Source organism: Pelodiscus sinensis, chromosome 1, assembly GCF_049634645.1.
Source record: "Pelodiscus sinensis isolate JC-2024 chromosome 1, ASM4963464v1, whole genome shotgun sequence".
In the NCBI taxonomy this organism is placed as follows: domain Eukaryota; kingdom Metazoa; phylum Chordata; order Testudines; family Trionychidae; genus Pelodiscus; species Pelodiscus sinensis.
The window spans coordinates 208,451,605-208,469,749 of NC_134711.1; the positions used below are offsets into that span (position 1 = coordinate 208,451,605).

General features: G+C 45.3%; 2 protein-coding genes across 6 annotated transcripts in view; both read left to right on the plus strand.

Moving 5' to 3' along the window:
- Positions 1-4,637, plus strand: part of BCLAF3 (BCLAF1 and THRAP3 family member 3) — a 121,866-nt gene extending 117,229 nt beyond the window's left edge. The window contains exon 12 of the mRNA XM_075913554.1: positions 4,479-4,637. Coding sequence (XP_075769669.1) covers positions 4,479-4,490 — 12 coding nt within the window. The 3' untranslated portion in view covers positions 4,491-4,637. The remainder of the gene's footprint in view (positions 1-4,478) is intronic.
- Positions 1-18,145, plus strand: part of SH3KBP1 (SH3 domain containing kinase binding protein 1) — a 328,394-nt gene that overhangs the window by 25,567 nt on the left and 284,682 nt on the right. For 3 of the 5 annotated variants that reach the window (XM_075913646.1, XM_075913587.1, XM_075913595.1), the window contains exon 2: positions 4,479-4,636. In XM_075913646.1, the coding sequence (XP_075769761.1) occupies positions 4,479-4,636 (158 nt within the window). Of the gene's footprint in view, positions 1-4,478; positions 4,637-18,145 lie in introns of those variants that run through there. The other 2 variants (XM_075913614.1, XM_075913630.1) reach the window with 1 other exon arrangement.

Here is an 18,145-nt window from a genome sequence, read left to right on the forward strand (position 1 = left end):
AGGTGTCTGATTCAAGCTTTCAATGAAAGTAAATTTCTTGTAACAAGTGGTGTTGAACTTCCTCTCACACTATCAGTCTTGTTGTATATTTTATAGGAAGTGGGCCCTTTATGGCCTATGTGGTGGTAGTGGTCTCTGTGTCTGTGTCTCATTTGTTTTGTGGTCCCCATAGACGGGCCAGAGGTTCTCACCAACAGATCTTTCTTCCCAGATCCCTGAAAAGGTGCCACGACTGAGAGGGAATTTATCTTAATGGTTCCCTCTGAAGGCTAGTGATGGGACACTCCATTTGTGGTCTCTCAGGTGGACCAAAGCTGATGAACAAATGCTAACTATCCATTGAACAGAACTGTCCTCTAGATTAGGGATGTTAAATATTGGTTAATTGAATAGTCGAGTAACCTCATGGCATTTTATCAGTTAGTCGACTATTCGATAGTCCCCAGGGGTGGGGCCGGCAGCCACTGTATCAGAGGCAGCAGCATGGGGTGACTGGTGGGAGCTGGTCCATGAGGGGAGCCAGTTTAAAAACCAGCTCCCCTCGCAGAATGGCTTCCTGTTGCCTTGTGCTGCTGCTTCTGAGAGAGGGGCAGCAGTCCTTGTCGAGGCGGTGTTGGAGCTCTTGGACTCGGTGCAAGCCAGAACTGAGCTAGGCTGCCTGCCTGCCTGGCTCTTAATATGCTTTGAAATGCAGAGCTGAAATGGGTGTAGGTCCCGGACCCAGCGTGTGCCAGGACGGAGGCAGGCTGCCTGCCCGCTTGGCTCCTAATACATTTTCAATTCAGAGCCACAGCAGGGGGTAGGTCCCAGACATGATGCAAGCCAGGACTGAGCCAGGCTGTTGGCCAGCCTCCTAAAAATGTACTGGCGGGGAGAGGGAAATGCATGTAGTCTATAGCATTAACCTATAAGCTTTTGCTTATTGGTTAATTGGTTAATTCACAATACTATTACCTCCAGGGCTGGCTTTAACAAGCGCGGGGCCTGATTCCGGGGGCGGGGCCCCGCATGCTTGGGAGCCTGTGCATGCGCTGCGCATCCGGGGGGACACTGCGCATGCGCTGCGCGCAGCCCCCTTAGGCGCTGGGCCCCATTCCAGGGAATCAGCCGAATCAGTCTAAAGCCTGCCTTGATTACATCCCTACTCTAGATTTCAGTCTCTGGTGCAGAAGGAGCATTATTTTGTTTGACAAATTCACTGTTATACATTAAAATGGTTTCTTGCTCTTTATGAGTATTTACTGTGGTAAAAGGCTGTGATGTCTGAATCTTGGTAGGACTGGAAATCTTTATTAGTGTGAGAAACTGTTTTTTGTTTTGATTAAAGGTCTCCAGGACGTTCACAAATTTAAGATGTTTTGTGGCCTTTAGCTCTTGACCAAAAGCAACCCTATCATCTAGCAACAGCTAAATGATATCTCTTTGTGTTAATGTAACTCTAGGTGTGTGGGTTGAATTAAGAAACTAGAAAATATTAGGCAATATGTGTACTTAAGTAGAGACACCTCTCCGTGTGTGTATATGTGCATCACACTTCTTTGAGTTGGGGAAGAGAAACAATAGTCTCTTACCCAGCCTAGTTTAATATAATGTTCGATCTCTTTATAGGTTAGGTGGAATGTTATTGGGATCATCTCACAATCTGTGGTGGTGTTGCCATCTTTTCTGAGCCAGTGGGGGTTTGCTCACCTTCATTTTACATCTGTAATTGATATTTAGCTCAAGATGGCCACCTGGGCTTTACATTTTGTAATCTCAATTAACACTTCTTCAGTGGTGCAGTTAAAAAGAGGTGCGGTCAGAGTATGGCCCCTGATCAAGCTGGGTTTCTTGGGTTAAGACAGGAGACTTTCCTCCTCCCTGTCCCAACTTTACCCAGACCTGGCTCCTGAAAGAAGCAGCCAGTAACAGCAAGGTATTGCCCCCTGCTGAGCCCTGATTGACTTTTGCCTGCTTCTAGCCTTTCTAGATGATGGAGGACCAGTTCTTGTTTGTTCTGCAAGTAGCTGGTGCTCTTGGATGGCCTCTTCAGGTAGCTCTTGGAGGGATGAACTGACTTCCCTTTTTCTCGAAAAGGCCATCTGAGGATAGTGTCACGGTAAAATGGCTTCCAGCAGGGAGCAGTAATACACGATTACTAGTATAATAGTATATATTCCTTTTATCTGTGTCAGTTGCCATACTCCTTGACAGTTCACTCTGTATGCTGTGTAAGAGATCATGAGAGTTGTCTGTACGGAAAGGAAATTCATGTAGGTGTTTCTGTTCCTGCTGCTTCAACTTCTTAAGGGGTAAATGTTCAACAGAATGTCCTTGGAGTATGATTTCCCATCAAAGGAGATGTGGCTTCTTGAATGCATTTCTGACATCCCCTCTTCTTTTGATATCTGGTAGAAAAGCCTCTAGAGATAAGAATGTATTGAATGCTATTATAGCGCGCCAAAAACAAACGAAAATTTCCCTCTACCATTGAGTATTGTCTTACTAGTAGCAGAAAAATTATTTCTTTCTATATGGCTTGCCTCTGATATTGGCTTTTTTAAAAAAAATATATTGCCATGGTAAATCAAATATTAAGATACAGTAGACTTCCAACAATCTGGCACCTTTGGGACCTAGGTGGTGCCGGATTATCGGATATGCCGGAGTACCAGGAGGTACTATAAGGAGGCATATTCCCAACCCAATCCCCCTCCCCATTTTATGCTCGGGTCCTGGAGCTGCCGGTACAGCCATGCGTCTCCCTTCAGGCGCTGGGGCGCACGTGCTGAGCGGCCGGCTTTTCAATGAGCTGTCCGGGACGCCGTGCGTGACCCAATCCCTCTCCCCTCCCCTTCCCCAGAGCCAAACACCTCCCCTCCCTGCTGTCACCTAATCCCCTTTCTCCCCCAACCTTATGTCCGGGTCCTGAAGCAGCTGCCTGTGGTCAGTGGCCAGCTGCTAGTATGTTTAGGCTGGATGCTGTGTGCACTGGAGACCGTGAATGGAACAGCGCGGGCTGTGAGTGCACATACAGCTCACAGCGGCCCAGCCATGAGAGCGGCTGACCTGAGCAATTCCGGGTTCCAGTTGATGCCGGACTATCAGGAGTGCCGGACAGCTGGATGTTGGACTATTGGAGTTTTACTGTATTTAGAGAAAAAAGATTTGTCCATTCCCTACTAGAGAAATGTAGTGGAGTGATGCAAGAGGCTCTAACAAGAAGTAATGGGATGAGTTTACCAAAGTAAAATTACAAAAACTTCCTGATGGTCAGGGCTGAACAAATAATGCAGTCTACTCGCACGTGGTGAGTAGACTGCAACCTGGAAGAGCCGGGTTCGGGTGATTTGCGCATGTGCAAATTGCTGGACAGCGCGGCTGGCAAGCAGGGCTCGCCGCGGTTCGGTGAGTCCTGCTGATGGTGATATATTAGATTATGGTTGTATTTCCTGAGGGAAGTGGTGAAAGCTGAGGTTTTTAAAATAAGATTGGACAAAGTGCCAGGAAATTTACTGTGGATCTCAATTCCACACTGACCGAGGGTAGAGCTCAGTAATGTTTCAGGGAGTGGAGGGAGAAACTTTCCCCATTTCTAATAGAGCTTATTACTGCCATTATGAATTCCCTAGGCCTGAGAGAGAGAGAGAGAGAGACACGGCCTAGATTACAAATATTTGTATTTATAATGTGAGAATCTGAGGGGTTTGTATTTGTGGGACTTTTATTCTTCTGGGAAAATAATAAGGCATACTCCCTCGCATGATTGTAGTGGAGCAGGAACAAGTTTGTGTTTGTTTGCTGACATTTGGTGCAATTGTAATATTTGAATTTCATGTCTTCTTAGGCACATCTTGCAAGTGAACATCAAGTTTTCCTCCTTAGTGAAATCCTAAGAGTATAAGCACATAGCAGAGCATTGCGAGGCTGAGCTTTGCATTTCTGAATCAAGCATTACTTACAGAGAGATTGTTATAGTGAAATTTAGCATCATGCAGAAAATGTAATCAGTGCTTTTGGGGGAAGCAATGATTTGTCTGGCAAACTGGGTTGGTTTTGAATGGTTTTGAACACCATTTCAGAATAGTACTGAAATAAGATAAGTATTTATAAAAATAACATGAAAAAAAGCTATGATCTTTTCCCAGAAATGGATACCAGTTTGTAATGCTGAAATCTGAATAGGTACTTGTGCAGTGACACACATTTTATTTTTGTTAATGAAAGATCAAATAAAATAAATGGATACAAATTGCTGCCTGTCAACCAATCATAAAGGGCTTCTCAAAGGATCTGTCCCCAGCAATACTTGTGACAGCAGCATATCGGTGTTTTTGAAGTCGTTAGGTTAATCGGATGCTATTCCTGTTGCTCAGCAGCTGTTATCAGGTTGTGTTGGTTTTTCTTTTTCATCTCTGAAGACATGAAAACTTTAATCAACCTAACAAAATAAATACTTTTGCCTAACTCTCTGCAACATGTGGTTGTTTCTTTTCTAGTGGAGGCGATAGTGGAGTTTGACTACAAGGCTCAACACGATGATGAGCTGACAATCACAGTTGGTGACATAATCACCAATATCAAGAAAGAAGCTGGAGGATGGTGGGAAGGACAGCTCAAAGGCAGAAGAGGTTTGTTCCCTGACAACTTTGTAAGAGTGAGTACAAAGTGAAATAGTTCTTGCATATTGTACTTATTAGCTTCTATCATTGTTTGATTTAAAAGCAGTCTTTTATCATGCTACTATTTATATTTTTGAATCATATGCATTACAAATGCATTTGTGTGTGTCTAGTTTAGTTATGATATCATTAAAACAAAGACAAATAAACACACCTTATTCTCTGCTCTTCAGAGGTTATTGCTGCACAGTGGTCTGAAAAACTCAGTTCCTTGTAGGGATGTCCAAGGTTAATCGGTAAGCACCACCATTCCTGAGTGATGCTTACTGGTTACCTGGCAGCCTGTGGGGGTGGAGAGGGGGGGAGCTGCTCCAGCCTGGCCAAGCCCACTGCGCAATGCTCCTGCAGCCCTCTGCCTGCTGAGCCCAGCCTGGCTGAAGCAGCCCACGGTGCAGCAGGCCTGTTCAGCCTGGAACAGCCGCTCCCTCCTCTCTCTCCACCTTGTCCACCCCACATTGCAGGAGAGGAGCCACTCCAGCCCAACTGGGCCTTTTACTCTGTGCATGGAGGGGTGGACGACAACATTTAATTGAATAACTGGTTAAATGTAACATGTAAATGATGCAGTGATAGGGTTGCCAGATGGTTTAACAAAAAATACAGAACATACCCTCTCCCTCCTTCCCCCCCCCCCCAAAAAAAACCCCACTGGGAAAAAATTCTGTTGGGGACAGGGGAGGAAAGGGGGAGACCAAAACTGTTAAGCGCACCAAAAAAAAAAAAAAAAACAAATTTAAAAGGAGACTGCCCCTTTAAGATGGCTGCCATCTTGGGTGCCATTTTTAAAACCCCACAACTCTGACCCGGAAAGCACAGGGAAGCTGGGAGGGGAATCAGCAGGGGCTGTTGGGGGGGGGGGGGAGGGGGACAGGAGCAGCTTCACAAGCTGCACTTCTGGGGGACAAGAGCCGCATGTGACTTTCGAGCTGCAGGTTGGCCATGGCTGGTGTATAGGGAGGCATCACGTGGCCAGCTCCCGGGTCTCTGCTGGTCACATGGGCCAGAGGCATGTGCGCTCTGCTCCCACTCCAGGCCGGCGCGCCCCCCCCCCCCCCCCCCCGCTGCCATATGCGACAGGGGAAAATTGTCCCCGCTGGGCTTCCGTCCCAGGGAAACAGGAAAAATGTCTGGTATTTCCTGTTTTTTTTTTTTTTTTTTTTTTACCGGACGGAGCTTGCAAATACTGGACTGTCCAGGTGAATACTGGACACCTGGCAACCCTATGCACTGATTAAACAGGATTTTACTTCCCTAGTTCCTTGCAGGCCTCATGCTATTAATAAAAGCCTCTCTCCCTCTCCTATACACTGTATGTATTTCTAGGTAGGTAAAGTGCATTATGGTGTGGTGTAAAGGCTTTATCAGTTTGTGCTTGCTATAGACACGTTATTGACAAATAGTGAAGCCATGGGTGAGTTGTGCAGATTTTTTCCAAACAAATATGTGTAAAATCTTTATTTCATATTTCTTCTTCATTTCCAGTATGTGCTACATATGGTGCAGAAATACTATATTTAACAATATTTTCAAGAGTTCTTAGTAGTTTGTGTATGGGCTCTTCATTTCCTCCTCTTACAAGAGCATCCAACCTATTTTGCACTGTGAGATGTGAGAGGGGACCCATATGCCTATACAGTGTGTCTTTGGTTTAGAGCTTCTTGTTTGCAGATCCCGAGATAATTTTGGGACATTAGTTACTATGAACCTCGCTCTGTAGGCATGAAATAGAGGCATAACTACTAGAATAAATTATGACTAGCTTTTCTAGACACTGATATTGGGATTTTTGTAATTGATATTGCAGCTCTTCAAGTCTGAGAGAATTTCCCCTTTCCAGTGGTATAAAGGTCCTATTTGTAGCTGTTCAGACACTGCATGGTGGACTTCAAACATATAAATGTTACTGATACAGGATTGAATATTGTTCCTTGTCATTTTCTGGGTAGTAGGTAAAGTGGTCTACATTTGGTTAAAGGAGGAAGAAACTGTTCTGTGAAAGAGGTGTTTTTTTACATACATACATACAGGGCTCAACAATTAGTGTAATCTACTCGCCCATGGTAAGTAGATTACATGCCGGCACAGCCGCGCAGCACAATCCGCGCATGCGCAGCGTGCCGAACCGCATGGCTGGCGAGTCGGGCTCGCCGCCGCTTGGCGTGCTGTGTGTGTGTGTGTGTGTGTGTGTGTGTGTGTGTGTTCAAACTTTTTTGAAAGCTTCTCAAAAGTCCTTCTCCTCAAACATTTTTGAGGTTTAATTGCAGATCATGGTAGTGTTTAATTTCCCAAATAAAGGTTGCAGGTCATATATAATGGGAAGTGTTAGGCAACTGAAGTGTAGGGGTTGCTTGCCAGATTCCTCTATAATCTATTAGAACATCAGAGTTACAAACTGATCAGTGAGCCACACACCTCTTTTGGAACTGGAAGTATGCCGTCAAAGAGCAGCAGAGACAATAACACGCATCACAAAAAAGCAAATACAGTACTGTGGGGCAGTGTTCCTTCTAGTCTTTTCCATTCATATGTGGAATAAATGTTTATGTGCACCGAGGCATGTGCTAATGGGCACCACAAGTAGAAACAAAACCTAGTTGTGGGCACTCTGCTAACCAGCTGAGCGGCATCTGATTCTCTTCTGAGTGGCCGCACAAGTACACCCTTTACAGGGTATGCTGTCGTAGGGTGTTCAATATAAACAACTACAAAAATAGGTGAGTTTCAAAGCTGTATTGAGTCAACATTCAGTTTTAAATTTTTGAAGAGGGGAAGTAATGCACATTTTTCAGGTCCAGGGAACTGTAGCTATTCTTTTGTGCCAAGGAAGAATGAGAAACAGGTAAACAGGGTTGCATGCCCTGCAGGCTTTGAAGGGGAGTTCAATGCCAGTTGTATGTTGAACCTCACGAAAAGTTTTCATGGTTTAGTTCTGGAAGAGGTAGGATGAGCATTTCAGCCTGTGTTTGCATGGATTGGGTGCCATGAAACCTGTGACAATATTGCATAAGAGTCACTTAACTCAAGGGTTGGTTTAAGGCCTTTGGAGTTTCCCATTTGCAGGCAAAATGCAGGGTATGATTTCTGTTCCCATCTGTTCCCTACAATTCCTGACTGAGAGATGCCATAATACTGGCAAACTATTTGGTAACTAATTTTTCTGTAGTATTATTTTTATGTTTATTGTAAGGTCTAGATCACAACAGTAGTAGTATGTCTGCCATACAAAAAAGATTGCATATCATTGGAATACATATGGGCAAGAAAGTGTTTTTTTTTTTTTTTTTTTTTAAATGGAGCGGCATTCGAGAATAAATATTTACTTAAGTTGCAAGAGGAAAACGAGCAGTTCTGGTTATGTTTTAGAGAAATTCTGAAGTAGTTAAACATGTAGATTGTATTGGAGGGATTAAAATATGGATTATGATGGAAAATGTGCTCTTTTGTAATTGGGTTGCCATACGAGAATAAGGCTATGAGAACATCCCAGCTCATCAGGAATTTTACAGCAATCAAAATTGCTTAAATCATAAAAATTAACTAAAATTCCTGAAGCATGGTTGGAAGCAGGTAGAACATTGTCAACAGAGAGAAAGGATGATTAGGCGGTAAAGGGAATAAATACTGTATATTAAATCATTTTTAGGGGGAGAGTGAAATTATACAAGAAAATTAAAAACAATATGGGAGCAAAGAGCTGATGGCACTGGAAGTACTTTTTGAAGTACAGTAAAACCTGTGTTATCTGACATGCTCAGGGATTAGGGCTTTCCGCTTATCTAAAATTCCGGTTATCTGAGGGCCCCATCAACCTAGGAAAAACTAATGGACAATAATAGTAAAACTCAGATTTTTAATATTTGTAGTTTTGTAGAGTGAGGCAGTCAGTCTCACATTTCCGTTTTAAGTTAAAGATGATTAGTACTTCTTAAATAAAAAATTAAGCCAATCATGGTAAACCAAGATTGTGCGCCTGAAGATTTGACAGTATTGTGGCTGGGGGCAATGCCGGTTAACAAAGTTTTCTGGTTAACAGAGTACCGGATAACAAAGGTTTCACTGTACCTGTAACCAGAATGAAGTTTTCATCTCTAGAGAGAGAAAGAGAGAGAGAGACTAGAAAAATTTATAAATGCATATTGCAAGAGAATGTTCTAATGAAAAGACAGCATAAAAAGAACAGATGTGAGAGAGAAAGGGGGAAAGGAAAGTGATTGATGGTGAGCGTATTTACAACTTCAGTAGCCTTCTTCATCAAGGGACTTTCACTGTGAAGTTACAGGAAGGATACTTCCTGCTCTTGAACCTGCAGAATAAATATACTGAAAACATGCAAAACAGATATCAAAGACAAATGCTGTACATTTTATAAGGGGAGAGCAAACAGATACATAGGGGCATATTTGTCGTCATATGACCAATTCAATGCAAAAGATGCAACTGTGAAGGTGCTTAAGATCAGGGCTCACCGAACCACGGTGAGCCCCGCTCACCAGTTGTGCTGTCTGGTGATCTGCGCATGCGGAGATCGCCCGAACCCTGCTCTTCCGGATTACAATCTACTCGCCATGGGCGAGTAGATTGTATAATTTGTCGAGCCCTGCTTAAGATATTGTTTTCCCTCTTCCAATTTTCTGTGACTGTTGTCAAGGGTACATTTGGTCTGGGAAAAGTGTCTATATAGGTGTGAAAATACTTTAGCTGTTCCTCATTCAAGCCCTAATTTCAGATTCTGCTGTCAACTCACTTCTGTTATAAACAATGATTCACTACATTGATTTTTTTAGAATTTGTTTGAGAAGTAGAATGTTCTTTTATGATTCTTGCCTCTCAGATTTGGTAGGTGAAGTATGAATACAAATATGGAGAGTTTTCCCTTAACTGTATCAGCATCCAGTACAGGCAGTCCCCGGGTTACGTACAAGATAGGGACTGTAGGTTTGTTCTTAAGTTGAATCTGTATGTAAGTCGGAACTGGCGTCCAGATTCAGCCGCTTCTGAAACTGACCGCCAGTTCTGACTTACATACAGAATCAACTTAAGAACCCCAAGCATCCCCAAGTCAGCTGCTGCTGAAACTGATCAGCAGCTGATTCCAGGAAGCCTGGGGCAGAGCAACTATGCCTCAGGCTTCCTGTAGTCAGCGCTGGTCAGTTTCAGCAGCGGCTGACTTGGGGACGCCTGGTGCAGAGCAGCTGGGGTGCTGCTGGGTTGCTCCAGTAGCGCCGCTCCTCGGCACTACTGGATCAACCCAGCAGCACCCCATCTGCTCTGCCCCAGGTGTCCTGATTCAGCCGCTGCTGAAACTGACCAGCAGCGGCTGAATCAGGACCAGAGCAGCTGGGGTGCTGCTGGGTTGCACCAGTAGCGCCCAGAGCGGCGCTGCGGGACCAACCGACAGCACCCCAGCTGCTCTGCCACAGGCGTCCGGAGAAAAGCCTAGTCTGCTGGGGGGGGGGGGGGGGGGGGCGCGTACTAGCTGCGCCCCCCCCCACCCCAGCAGACCAGGAAGACTCGGGCGGCGGACCGAGATGCACCGCGGTCCCGCCGCCTGGGTCCTCTGCGGCTTTGCTCCCCGTCTCCCTGGTCTGCTGGAGACCAGCAGACCAGGGAGACGGGGAGCGCCTCTGAGGACGCCGGCAGCGGAGCAGCCTAGGCGCGCCTGGGGTGCCCCGCTGCCCGAGCCCCTCCGTGGCTTTGCTCTGCGTCTTCCTGGTCTGCAGACCAGGGAGACGCAGAGCAAAGCCCCAGAGTACACGGGCGGCAGGACCGCGAGGTCCCGCAGTCCGTGTACTCTGGGGCAGCCCCGTTCGTAACTGCGGATCCGACATAAGGCGGATCCGCGTAAGTCGGGGACTGCCTGTACCATGTATTCTCCAGATACAAATAATTTTTTGAGGGGAAAAAGGAGAGGGAGGACTAAAATTCTATGGCAGGGGAAATTGATTGAACTTCTATTTTTAACCTGTGCATTTTGGGGGGTAGAACGTTTGTGCTGAGTCTGCAAAAAATTAAATGTGCGGACACTGAACTTCTGGGTTGTACAGGCGATGTGTACTATGTTTGTTCCTCTTTCTTTGGTGTTAAAAAATGTTACTAGGAAACAGATGGAAGTTAAGAAAAAAATTGAATTCCTTGCCAAACCTTGCTTTCAGTGCAACAAACTACTTGACAGTGCAGCAGCAGCTGAGACAGTTAGATTGTAGTGATAGCAAGTGGAGATGCAGAAAGCAGGAAATAGTGGTGAAAACCCACGCTTGCTGGTTTTAATTTACAAAGGCAACTGTGTGTGTGACCTAAAGGTGCAGTACTGGTAAATTAAAACCAGCAAGTATATGCTACAGTAGACAGTCTTTATCCTTGTCAATAGTCCAGGTGACCTACACATATTATTAGCAGCAGGCCTGATGGGGAGGAGACGACGACAAAGGAATCAGTTGCCTTGTGGTCCAGCAATTCAAAGGGACCTGGAGCTCTGGCAGCAGGCCCCTTTGAATTGTCACTGGAACACCAAAGCATGGCTCTAAGAATGGGGGATGGGGGGGTGGGGGTGTGCGTACTGCGATCTGGAATGCCCTTGGCATTACACCTTCTGGGGCATGAAGCCACCTTCTCCCCACCCCTTGCCTTAGGACCTGAGGTGACTGTGGGCTCCGCTGGTTATCAGATTTGTAAACTCCACTGACTCCCTCTTTGTATTAAAGCAGATGACAATCCTCTAAATACTGCAAATCAGTTGTTGAATTTCAAAGATGATGTATATGCTAAGGCAGTCTCTCTCAAACAGTGGTACAGGTACCCTCAGGGGTACTCGAGAGACGTTTTGGGGGTACGTCAACACAACTGAAATTTGGGGAGAACTGAATTTTTGTTTTAAGTTTTACAGAGCTTTATTATTTTTGCACTTTTTACACCCAAAAATGTCATTGTCCACCCTGCTACGATTAAGTTGTTTAAACAAATGTGTTGCAATGGTAGAAAAAAAATGTGTGTCTGAAAACTGTAGGTCCTGGGGTACTTATAATTTTTTTTTAAAAGGGGTACTTCATATAAAAAAAAGGGTTGAGAGAGACTGTTCTAAATCACAGGTGTGAAATGAGACCTGAAAGTACTTAGGTTCAAGTGCCAGGAAACCAAAGAGGTTATTGGGGCTATGGCTAAACTTGTACTTGCTCAACAAAACTTTTGTCATTCATTGGGGGCAAATGCAAGCGTGAACAAAAGGACAAGCTACGTTTTGGGAGTAGAAGTATTTTGTCCGCAACAGGGTTGACAAACAGTGTTCACATGCACTGACTTGTAACCGCAGGGCTGTCGACACCGTCTTGTCACTAAAAAGCTGTGTAGTGGAGATACAGCTTTAGACAGCTATGTCTGCTGCTTAGCCACCTGATTTTCTGTTCCTTTTTTCTGCTTTTGTTACATTTTTGCAAAGCTTAAATAGCACTTCACTGTGATGTGCAGGGAGATACCATCATGAGAAGCCCATCCAACCAATAAGAGAGAGTTAGTGGAGAGGGTGCAGCTAGTCTGTTCTTGAACTTTTTGCTGGGCTCCCTCATCAATATAAAATTTGGAAATTTAGGTATCACTTAGAATTGTAAAGCTCCCACATTCCCTGGCAGGCTGCTAGAGAAGAGCGAGCATATATTCCTTCCTTCTTGCATGCCGCCAGAGCATTCCAACCATTGTTACCTTTGATATCTTTGTCTCAGCCCTCTGGCTGAATGCTTGGTGGTGTATGGGTTCTCTGTCCCTCCTCCAGCATCCCCCCTCCCATCTCTGCAGCCTACCTTAAAGCTTCCTGAATCTGACTCTGAGATTGTGCTCATGATTTTATTTGATTCTTGTTGGTTTTTATTGCTCAGGAAGTTTGAAGAGCAGTACTGAAAACTGAGCATTGCCTTGCTAATTTTGTTCAGAAACTGCTTCTGAAGTCTATATCATCTACAAAGGGTCTGAAGTTATCTACAGACTGAGGAACAGAACAGTGTCCGCAGTAGGAAGGTTATCTGCTCAGTTGGCCGGTGGAGGCTGGTGTAGTTGGAGGGTCGCCTTTAAATTGCTGCATTCTGGTACGATTTAAAACATCCCTAATTAAATATAGATTAATTCTTGAGAGGTATTGGTCTTCAGTGCCTCTTAATTGCCATTTAGTCCTTGGAAATAAAAGTCAATAGCCCCACTTTTTGACTCCATAGTCCTAACTCGGGGAAAAGTCATTACACTTTTTACCTTAGGTTAGTGTCCCTGAAACTGCTGAATTTATGGATGATACTTAAATATATTTATTTTTAATGTTTCCTGTTGTTGATTCCTTAGTATCTTTGTCACATACATTATGCATTGAGTAATTGATAATACAGTACTAATACCACTGCTACACTGGGTTGTTGTAGAGGCAATTGAATGTATAAAATGTACAAAAACAGTCTTTTTTTTTTAATTAGCTTTTACTTTCTCTTACTTTGTTTTTTCTTGAGAGAGTAAGTTCCATTTTGAAGCATATCTCATATGGTTAATTGCATTAAGGAATAAAATGTTTGTTGTTGGAATTTTCAATAGAGGATTCTAAACTTATATTTATCCAGTAAGAGTTAAACTCAAAATTTGTTTGTTTTGTGTTTCCTTGCCTGAGACTCCAAGCTGGGGCAGAGGAGAGGCAGGAACCTAGAGCAGAATTCACCATTTGGGGATAAGTTCACAAAGTGGTGTCCTGGGGCAGCAGGCTTGCAGAAATTTCTGTGGTGTCCAGAATGCCCAGCCTGCACCCTTCTCCCAAACTCTCTTCTCCCACCCCCACCTGCCTATGGCTCTGAGTGTGAGCTTGGGTGCAGGAGGAGTGGGGGCCTGAGGTGCAGGCTCTGGAATGGAGTGAGAGGATTTGGGATGTAGGAGAGGTGCAGGTTCTGAGAGGGAGTTTGGATGTAGGCTCTCGAGAGAGTGGGGTGCACAAGGAGGTACGGGGGGAAGGACTGAGGGGTGCCACTTTTAGCTAGGGCACCCCCTGTGGTAGTTGCTGGTGGGGAGGGGGGTCTCTGGATGTTGCTGCCCACCTTCAACCCTGCATGCTGTCCTCTGGCCCCCAACCCCAGATGTCTTAGAATCTTAGAATTCTGGATGACTTAGAATACCCCTGGGGCCTCTGCCACCTTCACTGGCAGCACAGCAGGGCTAGAGTGGCTTCCTGCTGCTCATTTCCTGCAGCTGCAGACACGTGCATCACTGCAGCCCAGGGGAGAAGGAGTGTTTTAAGTTGCCCTTGAGCAGCAGGTGGGGCTGGCGTACACACTGGGGGGGTAGGGGATTCAGGGACCAGGGGACAGCAGGGGGCAAGTTTTGCTGGAGCCCAGCCCCAGGCCAGTTATATTCCTGGTGCTGGGGTGCCACAGGCCTATATAACTCATTGGTAGTGTTTCCTGTAAACAGTGCACTTATGCATCAGCTTAGGAGAGGTTTGAACGCCACCCAGCTGATTAGCAGAACGTCCATAGCTAGGTTTTTGTTTCTACTGGTGCGCATATTTGCACATGCCTTGGTGCCCATAAAAAAGTATTCTGCACATGGATGGAAAAAATCCACACATGGATAAAAAAGATTAGAAGGAACATTGCTCACCATCTGCATTGGTGGTGTTTGTCTGCTTCTGTACAGAAGACAATCATCGCAATTTCCTTTGGACAGTTTCATCCATCTGAACTGTGCATTGTGAAAGTGAATTGAATCTGTGGGACTGACGTATGGTATTTGTTATTGATTGTCAGGAAGCACAGGTGGCAGTGACTTTCTCCTAATGCAGTTCTGAAAGATTGGGAAGCAGCGCCTTTATCACTGTGATACTGTGACTTTATATTTTGTTCCCTTTCATGTGTCTGAGTTCATTTCTGGCTTCCTTCCAGGCTCCAAATATGTCCTCGTTAGCTGTGTGTGTGGATAGGTTGGTTATTTATGTGTGTTGGGTTGCGACCTTTTAGACTAGTTCCAGCATTTGTTTTACTACTGAGCAATGCTGTTGTCATGATAAATTCTTGTTCTTGTTCTTCAGGTAAATTATCTTAAGATGCTTGGAAGCCCTTGAAGTACAAATGCCTTATGTTAAAAAACAAAACAGCAACCCCTACAGTTTTGCATTTTCAGAGGCCCTAGGACAGCAAAGTCCTGTCTGTCTTTCTTTTTCCTCAATGGGTATGCTGACCATCCACCCCAGATTTTCCAAGACAATCCCAAATTTAGATGTCCTGTCCCGGTGAAATGTCCCGGAAAGTCCCCTGGTTTTGAAAGGCAGCTAAAAGCGTCTGCATGCTGCTGATCCCTTTCTCCCCCCTCCCCCCAATGATATACTGGAAGTGATTGGCTGCTTCTAGCACTGGTGCTGTGACCAGCAGGGAGCGTGTGTGGTGGTGATGCCACCAGAGAGCTCCGTGGTCCCTGCCAGAAGTCTGTGGCTGCCAAGCTCGGTGGCCCTCTGCCACGGATGGAGGCTCCCGGCTGGAGCCCATGGTATAGCCGAGAAGTGTCTGCCCCAGTCTGGCCCTTCTCCCATGGCAGCCTGGCTGCCCCACAGCCCTACCCTGAAGGAAAGGCTCAAGCTTGGGCTGGAGCAGGGGAAGGTGTTTGGCAGAAAACACCCCCAAGAGGAGCTGCTCAAGGACCAGGAACTGAGTCAACGTGAGCCAATCTTGCTCTGCTGAAAATCGGGCCTGTGGCCAGGTTCTGGGAGTGCTTCCTGCAGCCGGGTGGCTTCTGGTATCAGAAGGTCAGGAAGGCCTGGCTACCTTTCCACCCAGGTTTTCCCCAGCTCCCCAATCTTGCTGGGGGGTTCCCATGCCGGGGCAGCGTAGGCCCAGAGGGGTCCACCAGCCCTGTCTTGCTGGGAGAGTCTCCCCTTGGGAGGAGGTCCCCTAATTCTTTGCCAAGGGGTGTTGTGAAGGCCAAGACTGCAGCAGAGTTGAAGAAAGAACTACAAGTTGGACCTCACTGGTCCGGCACCCTTGGGACCTGACTGGTCCCAGATGGGGACATTTTCTAGACCAGGGAAGGTCCCTCCCCTCATGATTCATGCTACCATGGGGCTAGGGCTCCAGCCTGCCCCTGTTACTTTCCCAGCCCCCCTCCCTCCCCCGAGCTCTCTAGATGCTGCGGGGGCTGGAGTGCCATGACCAGAGCTGTGCAGCTGAGGCGGAGCTCCTCAACCCGGGCCAGAGCTCCCTGGCTGCTACTGGGATAAGAGCTCTCAGGCGGCAGTTGAAGCTCCACAGCCTCTGGGGCCAGGGAGCTCTGCAGGAACCAGAACTCCCCCCTGTTGCGCCCATCCCCTCCCCTCCCTCACACACTGGGTTCCCGGTTGAGTCACAGAAGCCCCTCTGCCCTGCCTCCAGACCTCCCTTTTCCTGGGCTCTGTGGTCCAGGAGCATCCGTGTCCCTTGCCAGACCAGGGACTTCCGGATACGGGAGGTAAAACCTGTAGATAAATTCATGAAGGACAGTCCACTAAGGGCTATTAGTAGGAGCATCCTCTGCCCAGCCCTCCCCTCCCCTCCCCTCCCACTGGCTCAGAGCAGCAGGCTCGGCCTCCTGGCGGAACCGCGCCGTGTTCTCCCTCCCAAGACTGGCATGTGGGGGAGGAGGTGGCTGAGCCGAGCGGTGCTGATTGCTGCTCCCCCACTGGTGATTAATAGGCAGCGGCACATCAGTAGCAACAAAAAGAAGGGGAAAAGCCTGCCACAAGGCGGTGTGGGTGGGTGTTCTTCCTGCCCAGCCCCCCAAGCACTCCAGAGCATCATCTTGAATCAAGATTGGACTCCTAATGCTGCAATGTTATGGGACCCTAGGGATGCAATTGCAGTATAGTTGCATGGAGGGGGGGGTCCTTTCCATCTTGACCCTGGTAGGTGGGTGTGGCTAACGGGGGTCATGGATGTGGTTAATGGGAGTCAGGTGATGTGGCTAATGTGCCCCCATTTTTGGTTCAGAAAATATGGTCATCGTATCTATGGGAGAAGATACAAATCTTGAGATGCAATAACAGTATTTGCAGTGAAAATCATAGGTTCCTAGAAGCTAGAGGTAGAAAAGACCAGTTTTGACATCATTCACCTCCTGTCTTTTTAGGATTGTTTAATCCGGACAAGTTGGATTTTTGCATAGGATAAATGTTAGAAGAAATGGTATAGATGGAACCACGTCATCTTGTAAAGCTATGACTGATATGATTTGTATGATGTCATCTTCAAAAGTCATTAGATTATGAACTTTTGTGTGTGTTTTTTCTGTTTGTGTAGGATGATGTATAAGTGGCATAGTATTCTGGAGGTTCATGACAGAACTATGAGGTTTAACAATTCTTTCTACAAAGGGTTACTCCCACACACAAACTTAGTCTCACAGGTAGAATTCCATTGACTTCAGTGGAATTATGCAAATCTTTAGCATAATTATAATAATTTCATCTTCTTCCAGATACCTCAAGAACACACAACAGATACAATGGAAATTTTATAGTGTGACAAGTAAGAGGGGCAAGAAAAGACCTCAGGGATTGTAATACTAAATTTCACAGTGGTGCAAATTTTAGCAAGTTTTTACTCTTGAGTAGATGCTGTTGCACCTGATTTGTTTTGTGTGAGGATGAATAAAAAATGGCACAAATTGCGTAGGCAGATCATTAACATACATATGTATGAGTGTGATAATGAAGATACATTTTTTAAGTTTTTTCCTATGAACCCAAATACCAATTGTGTTAAGATACAAGACCCAGAAAGAAAGAGTACAGACAAATTCCTAGTAAAAGGAAAACCATCCAGTCCATTTGAATTGTTCCAGATGATTGAAATGTAGAAATAAGAAAAAAGTATGAGTGGTGGGAAGATAGTAATTTTTAAATGTTTTTAGTTTTAATTAAATAAAAATGAAGGTCACTTTTTAAAAATGCTTAATTATGGTATAGAATAAATGTTCTGTCTGGGCAGCAGCAGGACCCAAAGAAGCAGGCATAACCAAATATGTATACAGCAAAGATTAAATATATATTGACCCAAATCCATGTTTTACCAGAAGTTTTAAGATGCACTGTATGTAACATCCATGTAATATGATATTGCAGTTTATGGTTGTACAAATAGGGAAAAATTTAAATCTGGAACACATGTAAATTAGATTTTAAACATTTGTCAATGTACATTTTATAGAATAAATCCCTTTAAACATTGTGATATAAGCACAAGAAAGATTGTTAAAGTACTTCATTGTTGTTATTAGACAGAGAAAAATTGCTCTGCTTGTAATTGTGTTGCTGGATTCATTAGCAGTCTTGTTTATTCAAGCTATGTTACTGTAGATGAGAGAAACTTAAACAACAAATGGTTTGGTAGCACTTTATAGACTAACAAAACATGTAGATAGTATCATGAGCTGTCGTGAGCACAGCCCACTTCTTCAGATGACTGGAGATGAGATGTGATGCTTTAAACTTCTTTGCTTATGAG